The sequence below is a fragment of the Thermobia domestica genome, chromosome 8 (genome assembly GCF_964235325.1).
Source record: "Thermobia domestica chromosome 8, izTheDome1.hap1.1, whole genome shotgun sequence".
Taxonomy (NCBI): domain Eukaryota; kingdom Metazoa; phylum Arthropoda; class Insecta; order Zygentoma; family Lepismatidae; genus Thermobia; species Thermobia domestica.
In genome coordinates, this window is record NC_137461.1 from 27,331,728 (window position 1) to 27,353,385 (window position 21,658).

The 21,658-nt window shown below is 35.8% G+C and overlaps 1 protein-coding gene across 1 annotated transcript in view; it reads right to left on the bottom strand.

The window, feature by feature from the left end:
• LOC145691599 (uncharacterized) overlaps positions 1-20,345 on the bottom strand; it is a 46,212-nt gene extending 25,867 nt beyond the window's left edge. Inside the window, exons 1-3 of the mRNA XM_081767002.1 lie at positions 20,240-20,345; positions 17,902-17,944; positions 7,926-7,960 (exon numbers count right to left, since the gene is read on the bottom strand). Of these exons, the coding sequence (XP_081623128.1) occupies positions 7,926-7,960; positions 17,902-17,944; positions 20,240-20,311 (150 nt within the window). The 5' untranslated portion in view covers positions 20,312-20,345. The remainder of the gene's footprint in view (positions 1-7,925; positions 7,961-17,901; positions 17,945-20,239) is intronic.
• Between the last annotated feature and the right edge of the window lie 1,313 nt (positions 20,346-21,658).

The following is a 21,658-nucleotide window of genomic DNA, read 5'->3' on the forward strand; positions in this document are numbered from 1 at the left end:
GAGTCCAAATATTATACACTTATTAGTAGACATAGCAGTCCAAAGTTATACAGCACTCTATTGATACAGATAGCAGTCCAAATTTTACATCTTATCACTACAAAAAACACTTATATTTCTCGAAAGAGAGAGGATCTTTCTTGAAATACTAACATATATTTTTCCCCAATAAAATCTTATTTTGAAGAAAATGCATAGGATAGGTAACATTAGGCACTAAAGCAGTTATTTAGTCAGGAATGGGGGAAATAAGCAAAATAGGCAAAATAAAATTGGCTTAAATTAAAACTATAACCCACCATATAAACTTTAAAACGTTATTTTTAATCATATATTTAATATTAAAGAATCGACATTTTGCCTAACATCCGATCTCGAATTATCAGGAATAAAATAATTGATACGATGAAAAAAAACCGTAACAAAATCAAAGTTTAGTTAAGGTTATATTTCTTGCTTTTTAACGTAGTTTTTTGAAAGCCTTCTTCTGACTAAACTGAAAATAATTTTTGGTACTTATTGAATTATTAACTTCGATTTGAAAGCTTTTTTTTTTTTTTTTCGTGATTCGCATTATCCAGATTTTAAGTAGCAAGTAGCTTCTCCGAGCACGACGGAACTCCTTTATACATAGATTACAAAGATGAGGCACTGCTGTTAACAAATTTCGCAACGATTTTTTTTTTTTTTCAGAGACATCTTCACTTCACAATTTTTGTATAGAATACTAAACAGATATTTTCCTGAAGGTATCAGTAATCATACGAGTAACTATGGCACCTTAACAGTGTTCTTATTTGGTTCTATTTTGTTTGAAATATGAAGTCCATTTTCAGAATTAAACCTATATAAGAATAGAGACTATGGAAACTTAAGATCCTAAACATACTAAAAATAATACAAAATATAAAATTTTTCTTTAGCTTGTTTTTCATGTAAGTGAAAGGTGATAATGAAATGCAACTTACGACCACAATCACAGATAATCTTATTCTACAATAGAAAATATTATAAAGCTGAAGAATTTTCAGTGTTGCCATCCGTAGAAATTACAGTGTTGCAAGCATAACATTTCCTCCAAAATCTAAGTTAAGGCAGAGACTAAAGGAACGAACTCAACTGTATTTGATTACGTATCATGTTGTCTTGAAATCTTGTAAACTACGTTTTAAATAATAGTTGTATTTAGTTTGTAATAAACAAAATAGCTTTAACACACAGTTATTAAAATTTAACAAAATAAATAATGTTATTTAAAAAGTAGTTCACAGGATAACAATACACCATGATACATAATCAAAGCCAGTTGAGTTTGTTCCTCTAGTTACTGTCTTAATGTTATTCTGGTAACACTGTAATTTCTGTGAATGGCAACACTGAAAATTTTTTAGGTTCATGGTTCTGGTAAGTTGTATTTCATTATCTCCTTTCATTTATGAAAGACAAGCAAAAGAAAAATGGTAAATTTTGTATTATTTTTAGTAGCTATTTCAGGCTCTTAGCGAAGAATCTGAACCTAGAGTTACGAGATTATCTACTTTTACCATGTAGCTCCCGTTTTATAGACTTCTTGAGTTGAGTTGATTTAGAGTTTAACGTCCCGTTCAGCAGCGAGGCTATATGTGACGTGGACCTACTGATTAACGTGGACTCTGAACCACTTGAGCTCCTGCTGGGAATCGAACCCGGGTCTCCCGCGCCAAAGACACGTACGCTAACCGCTTAGCCACGAAGGAGCTCTAAAGACTTCTTATCTCTTTTTCGTTTCATTATCGCTATTGTTTTTAACCATTCGTTTGTCTGGCTGCAGTTTAATGCTTGATTTCCTTCGACTACAAGAAATTGGAGAAAATATAAATAATTAATATAGAATCTTTCCTTGTGTGAACAAATTTCTTTTAAGGCCCATACGTTCCTATATCTCTTCTTCCCTTCCATACGTTGCCAACTTGCAATGATAAAGGCCAGTTCATTGTTGAATGAACGTCTCAGGGTTGCCAACCGTCCCGATTCTGTCGGGATTGCACCGACTTCAGACTTATTTGTCCTGCGTCCCGACCGGACACTCGTTGTGAGGCATATTGTCCCGATTTATCGATTTTGAAAGATAATTAATATTTTACTGGGCCTTTTTACAAATGAATAACTTGTTCTTTTACACACACACTTTTATGTATAGAATCAATTCAACAAATCTGTGCTTTGACTCATGAAAAAATAGTTAGCAGCTCGTCTTTAATATACGTATAGTTATTCACTACTTGCTTTAAGTTGATAGTCCAGCCGATTATGATGATGGTATAATCGATACAGAGCTAAAATATTGTTTTTGCAACCTCTACAAGTCTACACGAAAGCAACTACTACCGCAGTGGCAGTAACACTAGCGCTCACTTCAGCAGGTGGCCGCCATGCTAACTATATATCATTTGTTTGTGATAAAAACCGAACATTCTACATAGTTTTCTTTTTAAACGTTCTTTATGTTAAATAAATTACAGTTATTTTGATTTGGATTTGTTGTATGACGATAGTAAAAGAACAATACTTGATTTTAGTAGTAGTTATGCATTCATTTGTGATAAGAAAAATCTATATACTCGTAATTTTTCTTTAAACTTTGTTTATATTAAATAAATTGCAGTTGTTTTGGTGTGAATTTGTTGCATATATTAGGCTTATACATAGTGATGAGTACTGGGTGGTAAAATGAAAAAAAAAAATGTGCTGCATTCATTCAGGATCGTGTTATTCAGCTGATTATTACAATTGTTTTCAGTGATTCGCCGCACGCGGAGTCGTCTCCGTGTAGAGGGGGTATACAACACCGATTGTTCGTCCCGATTTTTTCTTAAGAGTTGACAACCCAGGAACGACTTAATCTTCAAATTACTGTTTGATATAAATAGTACTTTGTTCGGTTCTATACAAGGGCGCCGATTTCTCTGTAAATTTGGGGGGCCCATTCAGATGCAGAAGGTATATATATGAGGATTTTAAGACAAATTGCATTCAAATTATGCCAAATATTGTATATTCATAAATATAATAGGGGGCCCACATGAGCTTTGGCGGGGGGGGCTTCCTCCCCAGGATCGGCGACCTTGGTTTTATAGTACACCTGTATTCATTACATCAATACAAATACACACATTTTACTTTCAACTGAATGAAATTTCGTAGCTTGTGTAAAGGGCTTTCAAAACAAATGTATACACATTTTAAATAGAGTAGCTGCAGCATTATTGTGAATACCATATGTGCAACACGTGCATTTGAACGGGGAGGCCAAAATCTGGCATATGTAGGCCTATATTATTTTTAAGAAAATGTTTTTTGTTGGAAACAGACCTCACGATGGTGGTATTTAAATTTACTAAGTTGACTTTCTATCTGAATACTATTCATAAATCATGTTTAGGTCGCATTAGTTTAAGGTCACATGGACAGTGCTAAAGCAAATTGTCAAACAAATCCCAGCATGAATTGCTTGATTGTTATCAAATAGGGTAACTGTCCCAATAATTGACAGTGTACCAGTAATTGACACAGTCGTCTTTTTTTCACCACAACAAGACTGCGGGACTAGATGCCAGCAAATGCTGCCGCCTGTTATTCCTTTGTGGTGTTGTCAATCGTACACTACTGTTAATATTTATCACTAGGTGGTAGTACTCCAAAGGAAGCAGAACATCGATGGACAGTGAGAAGTCAACTGATTTTTCAGCTTTCTAGTAACGGTTACACTTAAGGAAAGTTGTTTTTGTTTCCAGCACATATCAAATAGACCATAATAAAGACTGACGAGTTAAAGATATTTTGATGTAACTGAAGGACTAATAGATCAGAACCAAAAATTTTAGCTTCTTGAAAGTTAAACCGAGTTTTCAGGGGGGATGTCAATTATTGGTCACAGGTTAGCTGCAATCACCAGTAATTGACACCCCTGTCAATTACTGGTGATTTGCCTAAGCTCAATGAATATCAGTAGAAATTTGTATGCTGTGCATTTCAGTGAAGTTAAGTTTACTGGTAGAGTTAAAAACATTATTTCTTCTAAAATCCCAGTAGTTGACAGGGGGTGTCAATTACTAGGCTACTGCAGAAAAATTGTACAATTTACACACCTTTGTTATTATTGTGATTTGTCATCATTCGAAAGGTCCTGGGCTGACACCTTTGTGATTAACAGAAAACCGAACTTGCTTTTAAAAAAATTCTTGAAGTGGTAAATATCTCCTTGGTACGGAGTTAAGTGGACCTAGGCCTTTTCCCTTATATTTCTGTCTTTCTGAGCGTTCAATATAACTTTAAGCAAGTGTCTTCCCTTAATCTACAGTACTCTTACTTGGCACGTTGCCACTGGTAGAGTAGGCTACAGTAGCCGATTAGTTAAAAAAAAAAAAGAAAAGAAAAAAGAAATATATTTATGGACACTGTGAATTCTTTACACTGATGAAGCTAAAGAAAGATTCTGCTTTGTTTCTTTACAAGCAGAATCACATTTATGGACCAAAGTAAAATCTCGTCTAATAGGGCTAATGTCAACTCAGAGTGCATCTTTAACTAGTGATCATATGAATGCAACGCAGCTGCAAGCTGGCCACACCTACAAGCGAGAGGGCACAGTCTTCCCTAGATATTGGTGATAGCCCAGAGAAAAACGAGAAAACAGAAGTGGCACAAGTGTTAGAAATACCGTCCGTGCTATCAAATTCGTCCCTTCAGATTCCGTCAGGTGGTGAAAACATTAACTCTTCTTTAAATGAAATTTTAAAAAACCGTGGGAAGTTTTACGTTCCACGATTATGTCGGTTAGGCTAAAGGAGACGGTGATGATGAGAAATGAGTGAAATGAAGAAAGTGGGAGGAAACGGGAGAACTCCAAGAAAACCCACGAGCACGGTGTTTGTCCACCACAAAGTCTACACGGCGCGAGCTCGGATTTGAACCAGGGACCCCAGCCACCGGAGGTGAACGCTCTACTACTGAGACACCCCGCAACAGAGTCTGGGAATGGACGGTGATATTCCAACCACATCACATCAACTATAAACGTGTAAAATTGAAAAAAAAACATGTGTTTATTATGATGAACAGTTTTATATCGGTTGCATTACTGCTATTGATAAAGACAGTGTTCGTCAAATTTCTTAGAGAGGTCACGGAAGACAAATTTGTGTGGCTAAAAGTCACTGATATTGATAAGGTGGACATAAAATTCATGTTTTACGGATTGATTTCTCTAATTGGATAATGTCGTTGTGCACAAGATCAAAATCTTATACCGACAGATGAAACTATCCTAAAGGTTTTCCGGCATCATTAGGCCATTAATTGTTGTGTTATGCGATGCTGTTACATTAGGACCGAGGACATTTCAAATAAGATAATATTTCACTGATAGTATTAGAAAATATTTTACTTTTCAATTATACAATTATTAGTACTTAATTTTCTTGTCATATGCCAACTGGAAACAAGACTATGCTACGAATATTTGTATTATTTTAGTATTAACATCCCTTGTATGCAAAAATAATATCTAAAAACTGTTATAAATCAGCTTGGTCAGGTGGTAGAAAATTATGTAGTTCATTCGAAGTATGATATTAAGAGATGTCAATTACTGGGTCACGATGTGTCAATTACTGGTGATTCTCTCAAATCACAGTTTCAATTTCTGGTACAATAAACAACTTTTAGTATATATATTTTAAAAAATAATAATTATCAGTCTATATTTTTTCCGGTGGTGAGTATGAATGAAGGAAGGATGCCTTCGTACCTACACAAGAGTTAAGTAAGTTAGACTCATTTGAAGGGTAAAAAAACATGCAATTTGTCAAATACTGCTCTTACACTGTCAATTATTGGGACAGTTACCCTACAAGAACTCAATTCTCGAACAGTAGCAAACACCTGCTCCATTTAGTTAGTTATCACAGCACTGATATGAAAACTAATCTTGTCTTTGTCACAAACAAGTTCCTTATCATTGAAGATGGAAACAATTAGGGATGCACGCGAGACGAGACGAGACGAGAAATGGAAAAGTCTCGTCTCGTCTCGCAGCCTCAAATGTTGGGTCTCGTCTCGCGTCTCGCATTAAATTTTGAGTCTCATCTCGCGTCTCGCGTGAGACTTTCTCGCATGGTCTCGCAGTCTCGCATATATTCTGGGTCAAAATTTTGCAATGTGTTATTCTATGGCTGTTAATGAATGATGATGTGATATTCTGTCCGAAGGCAGGTATTTGACCTAAAAGTCCCTTGGCAAGGTGAATCCATGGTGGTTTGCCATTGCTTTCCATAGGATGAACGTTCATAACATCCTAAGGAGACGGAACCTAGAGTTCAACATGGTATCCGAACTTGTGTCCCCTCCGCTCCAAAGTAAAAGAAAAGTTGTGCTGGAATTTGATTGCTGGACCATTAATTTTCGTCAAATTAATAGCATAATTTACAGCAAAACCAGAATAAATTGATGCTGGATCCAACATTGTTTTCCAGCTTAGAGGTCTCCAGCAATATTTGGCTCTTCTAAAATATCGTCGCCACTATCAACATTTACACGTTTCGTTCGTTTCCTTGAAGGGTGATTTTCCATTATAAAGATGTTTTTATACTACTAAAAGCGCTTGTAGACAACAAAAGAACTCCTCACAACACAATACGACCCAATCCTTTCGGTTCGTTCGCGCTTGTAGCAATGTTGCATTATCGCATTTTATCAACTTTCGCTTTCAATTTATATAGTGTTGCCAGATCTAGAAAATAAAATTACTGACAGATATAGGGCCATTCCTACCATCTCCCACCAAACCTATAGGGCCATCCTACCAAACCAGTGTTTGAATTAAACTTCCGAACTAGAGGGGGATGTTTTTGATAAATATATAGAAAGAAAATACTTATTCCATGTAAAAATATCATGCTATTTCTGCGAGCCGGGCCGGGGATAAACTTTGACGAGAGGGGATTTCCCGGCCATCCCCTAACATTAATCGCTAGTAGTAATGTGAAAAAGACAGAAACAACAGAAATATCACATTTCGCAGCAATAGGGAGTCTTATTCGCTTTTCAGACCAAAAACAGAAGTTCATGTATTCGTGCGCGCCCGCGTGTATGTGTTTGTGACGCAAAATAAAGTCCTAAATCGATGCTGTAATAAATTTCCAATTTACAAAGCTTTTGTTTTTTAGAAACTAAAGAAGGCTTTAATTCTGAAAATCAACCTTGAATAATAATAAATCTCTTAAAATGTCTATTGCCCCAATCACTTTTTTGTTCCTGGAGGCATTAACGCTCAACTTAGAAAACTCAATAAATGTAAAATCACTAAATATACCATTAAATGTAATTCATAAATGTTGCGAGACTTGTCTAGCGTCTCGTCTCGCATGGTTTAGTCTCGTCTCGCGTCTCGCATAAAATTTTAAGTCTCGTCTCGTGTCTCATCTCGCAAATGCGAGACGAGACGAGACTTCTCGCGTCTCGTGTGCATCCCTAGAAACAATTATCTTTAAATTTTTGTTAACAAAAGTAGAAGAAAAATAAAGAATTGAAGACAAAAGAGGTAATTGCATTGGAATTGCAAACATATATTGAGATTAAAGCTCAATTTTGAAATTCTATTTTAAAAAATACAATCTTTCCTCTGCAGGTGTGTTTGCTTTATCTTTCGCTAACATAATAGATTATTATTATTATTTAAAAAAAAACAGACACAACGAGATTGTATTTGTAGTGTTTAGGCTTTTATGAATGCGAATGTTCGCTCTTTCCCTCCCCTTCGTTGTTCATGATGAGGTAGCATACTTAAAATCGTGAATTTTAAGATTTGTTCTTTCTGGACATTAAAGTACAAATTATTATTATTATTATTATTATTATTATTATTATTATTATTATTATTACCTTACCCTTAATAGTTTCGCATCGTCGAAGAAGGGCGAACCTGAAATTAAAACATAAAAGTTGGTAATCATCATTGAAATATTGGAATTCAAACTTTCATTGTAACCAGCTGTATTTCAAACACCCTATATAACTATTGCGCCCAAAAGTTCAACCCTCAGAACACTATTAGTTAACCTCAGTAGCAGAGTTAGTGTTTTACAGAAAGATCATAGAGTTTCGAACGAACAGGAAAACAGTTTCTAGAGGACAATCTGAGAGTTAGGAAAGTAGACTCAGAGACTTCGGATAAGTTTTGAGGTTGTCTCGTCTCGAAAATATACTCTATTGGAAGAGCAGTATCTTGACTCGAATTTTGTCAGGAAAATTCTGTCTCTTTTCGTCTCGTGCGCCTTCCTAGTTCGAGAAAACTGTCAAAGAGGGTTTCGGGAGGAAAGTCAGAGATTTTTCAGAGAACAATCAGAGGGCTTTGGGTGGAAAGTCAGAGTGTTTACAGAGTAAAATCAGAAAATTTCGGAGAGGAGAGTCAGTGAGATTTGGGAGCAGAGTTTGAGTTTCAAGAAGAAAGTCAGGAGTTTCGGGAGTAATCAGAGATGAGAGGGAGTTTCGAGATGAGAGCCAAATTGTTTCTAAAGGACAGTCAGAGAGTTACGGAAGGAAAGTAAGAGTTTCGACAAGACTGTCAGAGGATTTCAGAAGGAGAGTCAGAGTTTCGAAAAGACAGTAGAGAGTTTCCTGAGGAAAATTAGAAAGCTTCGAGAGGAGAGTAAAATAGTTTCGAGAGAACTAAACGAGATTCATAAAGGAGAGATTCATAATTTAGGTGTGAGACTACTTTCTGACCAGAAAGTTCCAGTGCATCTAAGGAAGAGTTTCACAGAACAATGACAGATCATGTAGTTGTGGTGTCAAAGGAAGGAATTTTACTATGACGCAGTGTGGGTACTATTCCCAGAATGTAAGTTACAGTGGAACCATTTGTGGGTCTGTCCTGACCCCTGGATATCTCAAAGCCAAGGAATCTACTGAGGGAGCCTGTCAGCTTCCCTGTACTTGAAAAGTTGTTCAGTGCTCCTTAGCCAATTACAACATGGTTGTCTGTTACCTAGTAATGGAATCTAATAAATTACGAAGCCATATATTTCAAGGCTGGATATTACTGTATTTGAAGTTTCTTTCTAAGTTCCAATATTCTCCTTTCCCTATTTTACCTCCCATTTTTGTGTCTGTCTTTTCTTACAGACGTGTTGTATTTTAGTTTGCATGCTAGGCGTAGATCACTCTACCTTTGCTTACTATGTAAGTATTAGCATTGGGAATATTAGCTTAAGTTCTCTGAGCCAAGATTTCCCCAGTACACATTTTAGTTTTAAAATGAAATATATAAGGGGAGAAAACTAAGTATTTCAATCCAAACCAATAAAAAAATAATTCAACTTTGAATTATTCCAATCAAAAACGCTCTTGCTCACTTCTTTCAGCTACGAAATATATTTCTATCGGTTAGGAAATTAATATCAATATGAACACTCTATCCGATAGATACAAGCCCAATATTTTGTTATACAAAATGCCAGTGGCGTACATATACTAGTTTTATTAAGGGGATGTAAGTACCGAAGTTCACATCTTTTCAGGACCCACGCGTTTTTTTGTATTATTATGATAACGCGGTATCTATTATAATTTCATAATGTCTTGCAGATGGGAAAGAGTTAAAACCCGGTAGCTTCCATCTACCTTCTTTTAGTAAGGCACTGCAAAATTGTCCTGTTTTCTAAATTTATTCTTAACACGCGAGAGCATTTAGAATTAGAATTCCATACTCTACTTCCCTTCGTAAATGTTGTGAGAATGGTAGGTCAGTGGTAGCTGGTGTGGTGTAGTCAAACGGTCTGAGATAATGGGCTGTCGATCGTGAAATGCAACCCATCGAGTGTTCGAGTCCCTCTGTAGATCATAGTCGGATTTTCTTTAACTGGCCTTTAAGTTTTTGTGTTCAATCAGAAGAGCCGCTTGAACTATTCTGAACATAAATACATGAAATTTAATATATAGAAGTGCATTGCATAATCTCTTAAATTGCATAACAATCATAATAGAATAAAATAATTACGTTGGTCCTAACGTTGTAATTGACCGTTTCGCACAGTATTTGTCAACCAATGCAATTGTCAACACACCCTTATAAAACATGTAAATGGGAATGCAAGGATGAATCAGGGCAAAAAGTTGACACAAAAAGTGGCTAAATGGTTAGTGAAATGGCTCCATTTTGGGGTGACAAATCCCTAAAAGTTATTCGTGATATCCGTCTCTCTCTCTCTCTCTCTCTCTCTCTCTATATATATATATATATATATATATATATATATATATATATATATATATATATATATATATATATATATATATATATATATATATATATTAGATCATAGTACCTTGATATTAATTTCCTTTTAGTACAGTATATATGTTTTACTTTATGATCAATTTCATTTCAATGAAATCAAAAATGTTTAGAAAAAAGACACGGAAGTTAAAAGTGTACAAAGAAAAAAAAGTTACACTCACTTCACCGTTTACTCAAACTTTTAGAGATAATCGGTAATGCTTGTAACGTACCCCTTTACGGTACCTTACATTGTTATTGTTTTGCCGTTGTTTTGTTTAAGTGGCCCCCATTTGGTATAGTCATACCATTAGTTCAAATACACGTTTTATTTGTTTTTACGTGTTATTTATTAATGTTAGTAGTTGAAATGTTTCTTTACTATTAATACAAGCCTTCTGCACACTATATTCGTATATAACCAGTATTAATTACGAATGATTCCTAACGTTATATCGGATTCTTTTAAATTTTCTACGTAAAATCTATGATGAATGTGTTAACTTCTTATTATCTAAAACTTACTTATGATATTAACTGCAAACCTTTCGTAGTTGAACAGTAATAATTTGTTTTCTACTGTCGTGTGTTGATGCATCATGGGTAGTGAAAGCAATATGGCGCCGTCCAGCATTTCCACTTCGGAGAGGTGGGGGGCTACCATTGGTTTATTCAACCCGGATGGAAAGGAATAAGTAAGTGATGTGTATAAATATTTTGAATCTTAGCTTGAAGAACTGTTAGTGTAACTTAATATATCGTATTTGTTGATAATCCATTAGATTTTCAAAATTTAAGATGGTAATTATGATAAAGTTTATGCTTTGCAATATGAAATATTGTGGAGTAGCTGGGTTTATAGTGGCCAGGCGTTGTATGACGCTCCACTATAATGTGCTAACGTGAAAGTATGTGACGCAGTAAAGCCTCCAGGAAAATTCGAAATTTAAAAGCCTAAATTGGCATTTTAGGACCAAAGTGTATAAAATTTTTAATTCGAAATAACCTGTGGTGCATTAGGCAAAAGAAATTTTGGAGGTCTTACCTAAATTATCAATAACCTATTTTGAACTAACGCGTCACCATTACCATTATTTCTTCGCCGTGAAAAGTAGAAGGATATGGTAAGTTTGTTGTGTTTCTGGCCGAGACATGTTGGAGCCGGCCCCTGAAACTTGATGGAGAGGTAGGATTCAGGATAGTCTGGACTCGCCACACAACTTACAACAGGTAACGTTAAAGTTTACCTTTTCTTTCATGGGAATTATTCCGAACTGAATTCACCCTAATACATGGTACCATTTGCGTTTTAAACTTTAAAATATTGAAAGACATTAACTGCTGGAAAAATTTCATTCGTAAGTGTTAATAACATGACAGCTATGTGCGAGTAGTGTTTCGTATTGTGTTACGCATCTAACAGCCTCATCGTGATATTTTCGCTAATCTGCTAATATTATTATCAAAATTTCTAGTATGCGTCGATACGACTATAGAATTAGTTTCCAGTTCAAAATTTTACCGACTTAATTAAATGATGTAATTTGAAAGGTTAGGTTAGCTCAGGTATGGTCAACTTGTCGTTTTTCTTTTCAGTAGTGCGATGTATTGATCCGTATAAGTAAATAGTACGCTTATAGTATAATCAGGAAAGTACTAAACACTGTATTTTTTTCATATTCTTTTGTATATATTTCATGCTCATTAATAGTGATAATTCATATAGTGCTTCTTATGTTGTAAAATGTGACCCATGGCATATAAGACGAATTTTATAATATGCTACGAACATATGAGTTATGAAATGATTCCCAAAGTGGAATACTACCGTAGTCTATAAGTAAGGGCACATATGCAATATTTGATGGATGTGCCCGGAACATTTTCATTATTTTCTTTTAATCTCTTTCCTGTACTTTCCTGAATATTAAATGAAGGATAAATGGATCAATGTATAATAATATGTATTAGTGGTAGCCAAGCATCGCATTTTGATAAGTATTGTTTCATTAAAAGATAGTAACCTATTTTGATCTGTTTGACCTCCAAAAGAAGCTGTTAATAATGTATTATTTATATGTTTAACTTTTCTTCCTTGTACTGGAAAGCTACGAATATAAAAATCTTGTTATAATAATAACATGTATAATAAAATATATGTAGTGATAAACGTGAAAATGGAAACAGTGCAAAGTCAAGATGCTTGAAATCGAATGTATTTTGGAACCAGTAATTTAAAAATTTTATATCAACCTTTCTAAATTGTAATTCGATTTTTTTGTGAATCAATAAATAATAACTTCAACTTTGAATCTATGATTCCATTCCAGAAATTTATATTAAATATCTAGATTATTTGATAATAATAAGGTACATTGTGATTTCGTGTCGAACATGTGCTATATAAGGTCTCATTATTGGTCTACCAGTATAGCAAGATCCTTTGATAAATGTTAAATTTCCATTGCCCATGTAAACTAGAAACTAGTATGTATTTATCTTCCACTATTTGGCTTGATATTCTTATATTGATTTTTTTTATTGTTATTATTTTGGCTTGGTATACAAAATCAGGTTAATTTAGCCAAGCTACTGAAACTTTAGAACACGTTGATTTTTTCTTTCTTCTTTTCTTTTAATCCAAGATTTTGATTTGTTTCAAGATTTTTCGTCATTTCCTGGAAGAGGTTGTTTCAAAATTGACGATCCAATCCAGGATTTTGTTTGGTATGTTTTTATTTATTTTTATGGCCCTAAAATAGTGCGTTTCAAAATTGGCTACACCAGCTAGGATTGATTAAATCTTCTTCTTCTTGTAGTGAGAGAAAGGTGTAGTACAAAATTGGCATAGTTCAGCCTAAACATTAAGTTTAAGTAACTGTGCAAAAATTTAGTCGGTTTCATGCTGTATTATTTGTTCATATTAACTGAAACTCTGCAAGCTAAATTAGATTGAAGGTTGAAATTGTTCTACTTTACAGGGCACGACATAACCTATCAGAAACAAAGGCGGAACTCTGGAGCTTTCATACAGTTTATACTAAGGATGTTATAAAATAGAAGATCTGCCCATAGTACAAAATCGTGAAGCCATACGTCACAGTTTTATCACATCTACTTTACCCGCTCCGCACCACTAAGATCACAATGTTTTGAGCAATCATGGCGGAAACAGGAGTAGCCAATCAGACATACCGGCGCAGACGATGGTCTTTTTTTTTGGGGGGGGGCTTCATTGAGTTAGGTGCATTTCGCCAGCCTCCCCACCTTGGACTTTCGAAACAAAACCTATGCCAATCGTTTGTGCCGCAATGTACCTCAAAAATTTTCGTTTGTACCACTTCCGTTACGAAGTTATAAGAGTTTTAAAGCGGGGGGGGCTGGGAAAACGGCAGCCTCCAACCTTGTAATTTCGAAACAAAACCTATGCCAATAGTTTGTCCTATGTTTGTGCCGGAATGTACCGCAAAAATTTTCGTTTGTATCACTTCCGGTACGAAGTTATAACGGTTTTAAAGTGGGGGGATGGAGAAACGGCAGCCTCCAACCTTGGAATTTCGAAACAAAACCTATGCCAATCGTTTGTGCTACGTTCGTGCCGGAATGTACCACAAAACTTTTCGTTTGTACCACTTCCGGTACGAAGTTATAAGAGTTTTAAAGTGGGGGGCTAGGGAAACCTTGGAATTTCGAAACAAAACCTATGCCAATCGTTGGTGCTACGTTTGTGCCGGAATGTACCGCAAATATTTTCGATTATACCACCTTCCTTACAAGAATAAAAGAGTTTAAAAATGGAGGACTGTGGAAACGATAGCATCCCCACCTTGGAATATCGAAAATAAAACTTTGCAAATCGTTTGTGCTACGGTGTGCCGGAATGTATAGCAAAAATTTTCGTTTTTACCACTTCCGGTACAAAGCTATATGGGTTTTCAAGAGGGGCTGTGGAAACGCAGCCCCGCACCTACGAATTTCGAAACGAAACCTATGCCAACCGTTTGCACTACTTTTGAACAGGAACGTACCGCAAAACTTTTTTGTACCACTTCCGGTACAAAGATACGAGAGTTTCAAACTACGGGGCTGCCGTTTTCACAGCCCCCTCGGAAATTCGAAACAAAACCAATGCCAATCGTTTGTACTTTGTTTGTAACGGAATGTACTGCAAAACTTTTGCTTGTACCACTTCTGTTAAAAAGACATAGAAGTTTTAACTAGGGAGCTGCCGTTTCCACAGCCCGCCATCTTGGAATTTTGAAACTAAACCTATGGCAATCGTTTGTATTACGTTATTTGTGGAATGTACCGTAAAAATCTTCGTTTGCACCATTTCCGGTACAAAGATATAAAAGTTTTAAACTAGGAAGCTGCCGTTTCCACAGCCCCCCCCCCCCCATTGAGTTTCCAAACAAAACTTGTCAATCCCATTTATCATGTTAGTACCGGAACGTACAGCACAAAAATTTGCTTGTGTCCCTTCTGGTAAAAAAATAAGGGAGTTTTAATCTATGGGGCTGCCGATTTCACAGGCTCCCACCATTGAATTTCGAAATAAAACATATGCCATAACTAGAAGGATGCAGTCTCCACAGCTCCATACTTTAAAACTTCTATACCTTTTTAACGGAAGCGGTACAAACGAAAATTTTTCCTGTACGTTCCGGCACAAACGATTGGCATAGGTTTTGTTTCGAAATTCCAAAGTTATTGACTGCCGTTTCCCCAGCCCCCACTTTAAAACTCCTACAACTTTGTACCGGAAGTGGTACAAACGAAAATTTTTGCTGTACATTCCGGCACAAACGATTGGCATAGGTTTTGTTTCGAAATTCCAAGGTTGGAGGCTGCCGTTTTCCCAGCCACCACTTTAAGACTCTTATAACTTCGTACCGGAAGTGGTACAAACGAAAATTTTTATTGTACATTTCGGCACAAACGATTGGCATAGGTTTTGTTTCGAAATTCCAAGGTTGGAGGCTGCCGTTTTCCCAGCCACCACTTTAAGACTCTTATAACTTCGTACCGGAAGTGGTACAAACGAAAATTTTTATTGTACATTTCGGCACAAACGATTGGCATAGGGTTTGTTTCGAAATTCCAAGGTTGGAGGCTGCCGTTTCCCCAGACCCTATTTAGAACTCTTATAACGTTGCACCGGAAGTGGTACAAACGAAAATTTTTGCGGTACATTCCGGCACAAACAATTGGCATAGGTTTTGTTTCGAAATTAGAAGGTTGGAGGCTGCCGTTCCTCCACCACCACCCCACTTTTAAACTCTTATAACTTCGTACCGGAAGTGGTACAAACGAATATTATTATTTTCTTGTTACTATTCTGAAAGTCTAATCCCCTAGATTTAGCGACTTTTCCCCCAAATTGGCAACACTGCTTCAAGAACTCAGAGGGGAATCATCATATACAATAAAACCCCTCTCGTCCTCCCAAGGCTGGTCCGTAACTCCGGTTGATCCGACTCGTTGGTGACTCACGTTGCCCATTATCGTTTAATGCCGTTGCGGCATTGTTATTTACTTACTGTTACCGCATATCCACTTTATTGCTCCGTCATCATTTGTATCGTTTCTTTGGTTGTGCGTATTTTCTGTACTGTACTGGGCAGTTTTTACTGCTTACTGTTCGTCTGTTTTTACTGTAGAGAATAAAGCAGTCATTTTTGAGTTCAGAAATTGTTATTTTACTGTAAATCCGTATTTCTCCGTATTTTCTGATAATCTGGCCTTTTTACGTTTCGACCATGCCCCAGTCCCTAAGGTGACGGATTAGTGGGATTCTAGTGTATATGTTGTACAGCGGGGGACACTTCTAAATGGTACAGCCATATGGAGATTTACGGCTAAGGTGTACCATTTAGAAGTGTCCCCCGCTGTACAAGGCCTTATTCGGGATAAGAAGTCAACTGTTTAACATATTAAACTAATGAATCACTCTGGTTTCCGAATTATACACGAAGTAAGTCAGCACTGGGAAAGATTTCGTAATAACGCATTGTGTCATATGGCATAAATCGTCTGATGTCTAGAGACGAAACTTTTTCGCAACAATTTTGATCTTTTGTAGCATTAATTATAATTTTCGCATTTATGTCGCATTTATATTTTTAAAATGTAGCCCAAGTTTTCTTTTTAAAAATTATGGAATTTGTAAACAGTATATTTTTGGTAATAAGGTGTATATCTAATACAAAAAGATATACCTAATATATCTAATAGAAAATGGGTATACAAGGAGGGTATACCTTGACTAGAGTACCAGATTTACGTATAAGCTAAACAAACTATAGCTTAGGGCCCCGCTCGCTTGGGGGCCCCCGAAAATTAAAGAAAAAACTGGTTGTAATGTAATTTCCAAATAACAAGAAAAAGCAAATAAGATAAAACTTACATACAACAACGGTGTTTCGTATTGTTATATACGGGGCTTTTATGAAGCAACTAAGAGGACTCTATTTGGGCCGCGGTGGCTCAGTGGTAGAGCGCTCACCTCTGGTGCTTGGGGTCCCGGGTTCGATCCCAGCCCCCGCCAAGTGAACTTTGTGGTGGACAGAGTGGGTTTTCTCGAGGTTCTCCCGTTTCCTCCCACTTTCTTCATTCCACCATTTCATTCATTAATCATCATCACCGTCTCCTTTAGCCTAACCGGCATAACCGTGGGACGTAAAACTCAAAGATTTCATTTCATTTCATTTCAGGACTCTATTTCTCAGCCCCGCTTGTATTGAGGCCCATGTTATCTGTTGCAAAGTAAACTTTCACTCATCAAACCTAAATCCAACACTGCTTCATTAGGTGCACATTTTAGCTAATGTATTCACTGAAATATGGAAGTTAATGCAAAAACTTGAACACTTCCTCTAAAGTTATCCTTATTTAAAGGATAGCATGCAGCAAGACATTACCAATTCTTCTTTTAAGTTTGTTCACCTGTCGGTTACAATCATAGCATACTTGGAAAAGGATCTCTCGCCACGAACACTAAAGTTTGGCAACCATATTTGGAACGTAACGAGCTGACAGTAAAAGACCTTTGGTTAACTTTTAAACTGTTTAACAATGATACAATGTCAACTTCCTTATCCTCACTGTTGAGAATTTCAATAACCTTATTTTTAAATTCACGGTAAGCAACCAACAGATCATCAACATTTTCACCACAAAACACAGTCAAGGATTTAAACAATAGTTCAGTTTTGTTGATGTCTGCATCATTAGAAAGCGAATCAGTTTCTGGATCAAATAACTCTCAGAACTTTTTCGTAAATACAATGTTTTTTTTTTTTTAAGTTAAATAATATTGGAATTGAGCTTTTTTAGTTATTATTAACAATAATTAAAGAGAATTCCACTTTCTCGTTTCATTCGCATTTATCGCAAGTAGTGTCGAATTTCGCAAAAATTCGCGATAATATAAACATGATTTCTGTCTCTGAAACGAAAAGTTTGAGGTTTCCTGAAACATATACGCATTTGTTTTTTTAACGTTTCACACATATCCCATTAACGAAAAAGTTTCGTCTCTACTGATATCTAATGTATAACGAGTAAGAAGATATAATTACTCATACCTGCATCAATATCCACTGTATCCCTGGTGAATGTAGGAAGAGCCTAAAGAAAACAAACAAAAACATTCAGTGATATTAGTTTTTAAGTAGAACAAAAGAAAAATATTACAATCATACGCTCTATAATCGTCAATAAAGGATTGTCCATCAATAGGTTGGCGCCATATGCATTGCACTATAAAGCAAGTGTATTACAAGTTCCTCGAATTTCAGGGTAAAGACTGAGGTTCTGTATGAAATTTTACACTAAAAACCGGGATCCCTATGAAAATGTACAGAATATACATAATTATAATCTGGTTTCTGCTAAAATAACGGAATTATTTATATAATAAGTTAGGACATTAGTTGAGTACCAATGATTAATAAGAGCGGTATTTTTTTTAATATCTTACGAATGGTATCAACTTATGTTTTGGAGAAAAACCGGAGCATTTGTAGCTGTAAACAATTTTTGGTGGGACAGATTATGTATGCAAATGCGAGAGTGTCTGGGTAAATAGGAAGCATATATCTTAACCACGCTTGACCCTAGCCATAGGAGCTAAATACACGGTTTTGATTGGTTGTAGCAGATTGTAGGCATGCTACCGCACGGCCTAGTAATGAAAATCGCTCTTGGCGTGGGTTCAAACCCAGCCTAAGGAGTTTTCTATTTTTTTTTAATTTTCAATACACTTTTATCATTAAAGTAAGATAAAGATAATAATCATTTGCCCTTCTGCTAATATATAGTGCATAAAAGGTGATTTACTTACGAAACTTAGCTGAGCTATCGTTGGCAACCTAAAGGAGTTAGAAGCTCGTTTGGTTCCACCTTGACCCCCCACAATAATACCACATGACATTACGTCACAGTTGAGGGCTATAATTTCGATGTCAATCAGCATTGCCAACCTAATCAGAAGATATTATCGTACGTAGCACTTAAAATTATCGTTTTTGTCCTAAAATTATCGTACATTTTGTTCCCAGTCTCGATATCAAGCTATTATTATTATTATTATTATTATTATTATTATTATTATTATTATTATTATTGAGACGAAAATAACATGAACGTTTACAGCTAAATCTTTATTTAAGAAGCTGCATCGAAAAAATCTGACTTTCCTTCAATATTCAATATGTTTTGTTGTGAAAACTTATCTACATTAAGTAGCTAGTAATTACATCGGTTTCTTGTGTGCGTGGTAGTGGTCCACGATTTGATTACAGGTGGGATTACGTTTCTGCAGTACAAATATTAGTAGTGGTTTGTAGCAAACTTACAGTATATTCCATCTCATACAGTATCGGTGTTCAAAGTATATGTTAAACTGCAATGATCCAATTAATCGATTACCTAATAATAATAAAGTTTTGTAAGCAGCTGAATTGTTTTTATGATTTTAAAGTACGATAAACGTAAAATATAGCTAACAGTGTATCATAAAAGTTTTAAATTACTACCCGATTTACTTCAATTTGCCTGCGTCACTTTCCTTCTCGAGGCGTTGGTCATCTTTGTAATGTTTTAAGTAATTTTGTCACATACTTGTATGTTCAAAAATTCATATACTGTTTTACGCAATAAATGAATTTCTTTCGAATTTCAAATACCTCCAGAATTATCTTTGCTTCTTACCAGGAATTGTTAAATTATCGTATATTTTCCTATTATCGTACACCAGCTATCATACGTCGTACAGGGGTCAAAATTATCGTATGATTCGATAATTATCGTACATGTTGGCAACGCTGTCAATCTACCCTCACCGGCTTCCTTATGACCAACTTCAAGCAGTTGACTAGGGTAGCGCGTGAAAAAAAAAACGCTTCTGGTAAGCCTGTAAACGTGTGCACAAATACATGATACTTGCGCTCCCAGTACTCCCTTAAGGGTCTTCACTACAGCGAAATTAAACTACCGCTAACTTTAGAGCTTTTCTGTAATATCTTCAAACCAAATAAAAATATTCGAAAAGCAGAAACTTAGTGAACTATACAATACGATTATGAATGTAATACTTTTACCACAATTCACCTATCTGCTTTTGGTATGCCGCTATTTACAGAACCCGCAAAAAATGCTAAATCTGTCTACAGTTGCAAATCGAAAGCAGATAGATGAGTTGTGATAACGGTATCACATGCAAAATTATATTGTCTAGTTCACTAAGTTTTTGCTTTTCGAATATTTTTTATTTGTTTTGAAGATATTACAGAAAAACTCTAAAATTAGCGGTAGCTTAATTTCGCTGTAGTGAAGATCCTTAAGCCAATAACACAACGGAAGCACAACAGCAGCTAATTTGTCTCAACAAACACAGTAACTGATCAAATACATATTACTTACGGAAACAAAGCAAATATTTAAGACGTAGAAGTAGATCGTAATTCCAAAACACATCTTCATTGTCGATGCCATGTTAACTAAAACGAACAGTGCTACAGCTACAAATTTCGATTTATACTCGTAAATAGAGAAATACCAACTCTAGTTACGTCTTTATATACGCAAAGAATACATAATCTTTTTTGTGGGTTTTGGCGCTTCCGGTCTTTACACAATAAATTTCGATTATGTTTTACTTTATGGTGAGAACGGAAAAAAGATACCAAAGTTTAAAGTTACACATGTATTGCATGACACCTTCATATAATATAATAACTCGGATGTAAATAATTCTCACTAAAAAATGAATGTAAAAAAGACGGGTCATAGCTTCAGACTGACGACTGAAAGGGCTTATGAATACAGAAGTAGGCGTTTCATAAAACATGACCTTGCGATGTATGAATAAAGAATTCTATTGAAAAGAGAGTTCACATAACCTATCTCAATAAATCAAACTTGAAATGAGTATAAAAAAATCTAATTTTTAATTTTGTAGAAAAACAGATTCTTAAATTATGTAACGTGTCCGATAAAAAAAAAAGTTATTACAGAAAAACGTGTGGGAAATACGATTTTTTGTTGGAAGCTTTGTCAAACACGTTACAAAATTCAGGATTTTGTTGAATTAATAGATTGTAAGAAAATTCTTATCATTGACTTTTATCCTTGTAGTGGGTGCGGAGTTTGATTTCCTTCTGATTGAGTAGGAACTCGTGTGTACTATTTACTTTCAGCTACACTAAAACAATATAAATAAAATAATAAATCTTAAAGCATACATAGACTTACATAAGTGGCTAAAAGTGGAAACCATCAATATCATTGCACACACTATACAAGGTGACGTGCAAATTTTAGGATTTAGGATTTCTGGGCTTTCGGCATCTAAGACCATTTAGCCCTTCACGATTTGAGAGATGACGTCCCTCGGCAAGCACACTATTCGGGGAAAGGGAAGGAAGAAAGGATTGGAGAAGGAAGGAAGCGGCCTGGGACCTATAAGTTAGGTACCATCCCGGCATTTGCCTGGAAAACCCAGGAAAACCTCATTCAGGGTGGCTGGCCTGAAAAAGCGTTTTACACTTTTTCAACCGAGTGCCCCCACCGGGAATCGAACCCGGGACTGTTCGCACCGAAAGCAAGAGCGTTAGCGACTACGCTACACGAGGCCACTATTGTGACTTCTTCTGATTTAATGGGGGCTTCCTAGGTTAAACTCAGAAAAAATCAAGATTAAATCAGGCGAGAGTGCAGGCTACAAAATTAGGTCTTTTTTTCACCTATCTATTTCTCCTGAAACGTTAATTGAGATGACCATGAGCAATATGAGAGGGTGTGGTAGTACACCATCATCTTGAAATCGAGTCAATCCATACG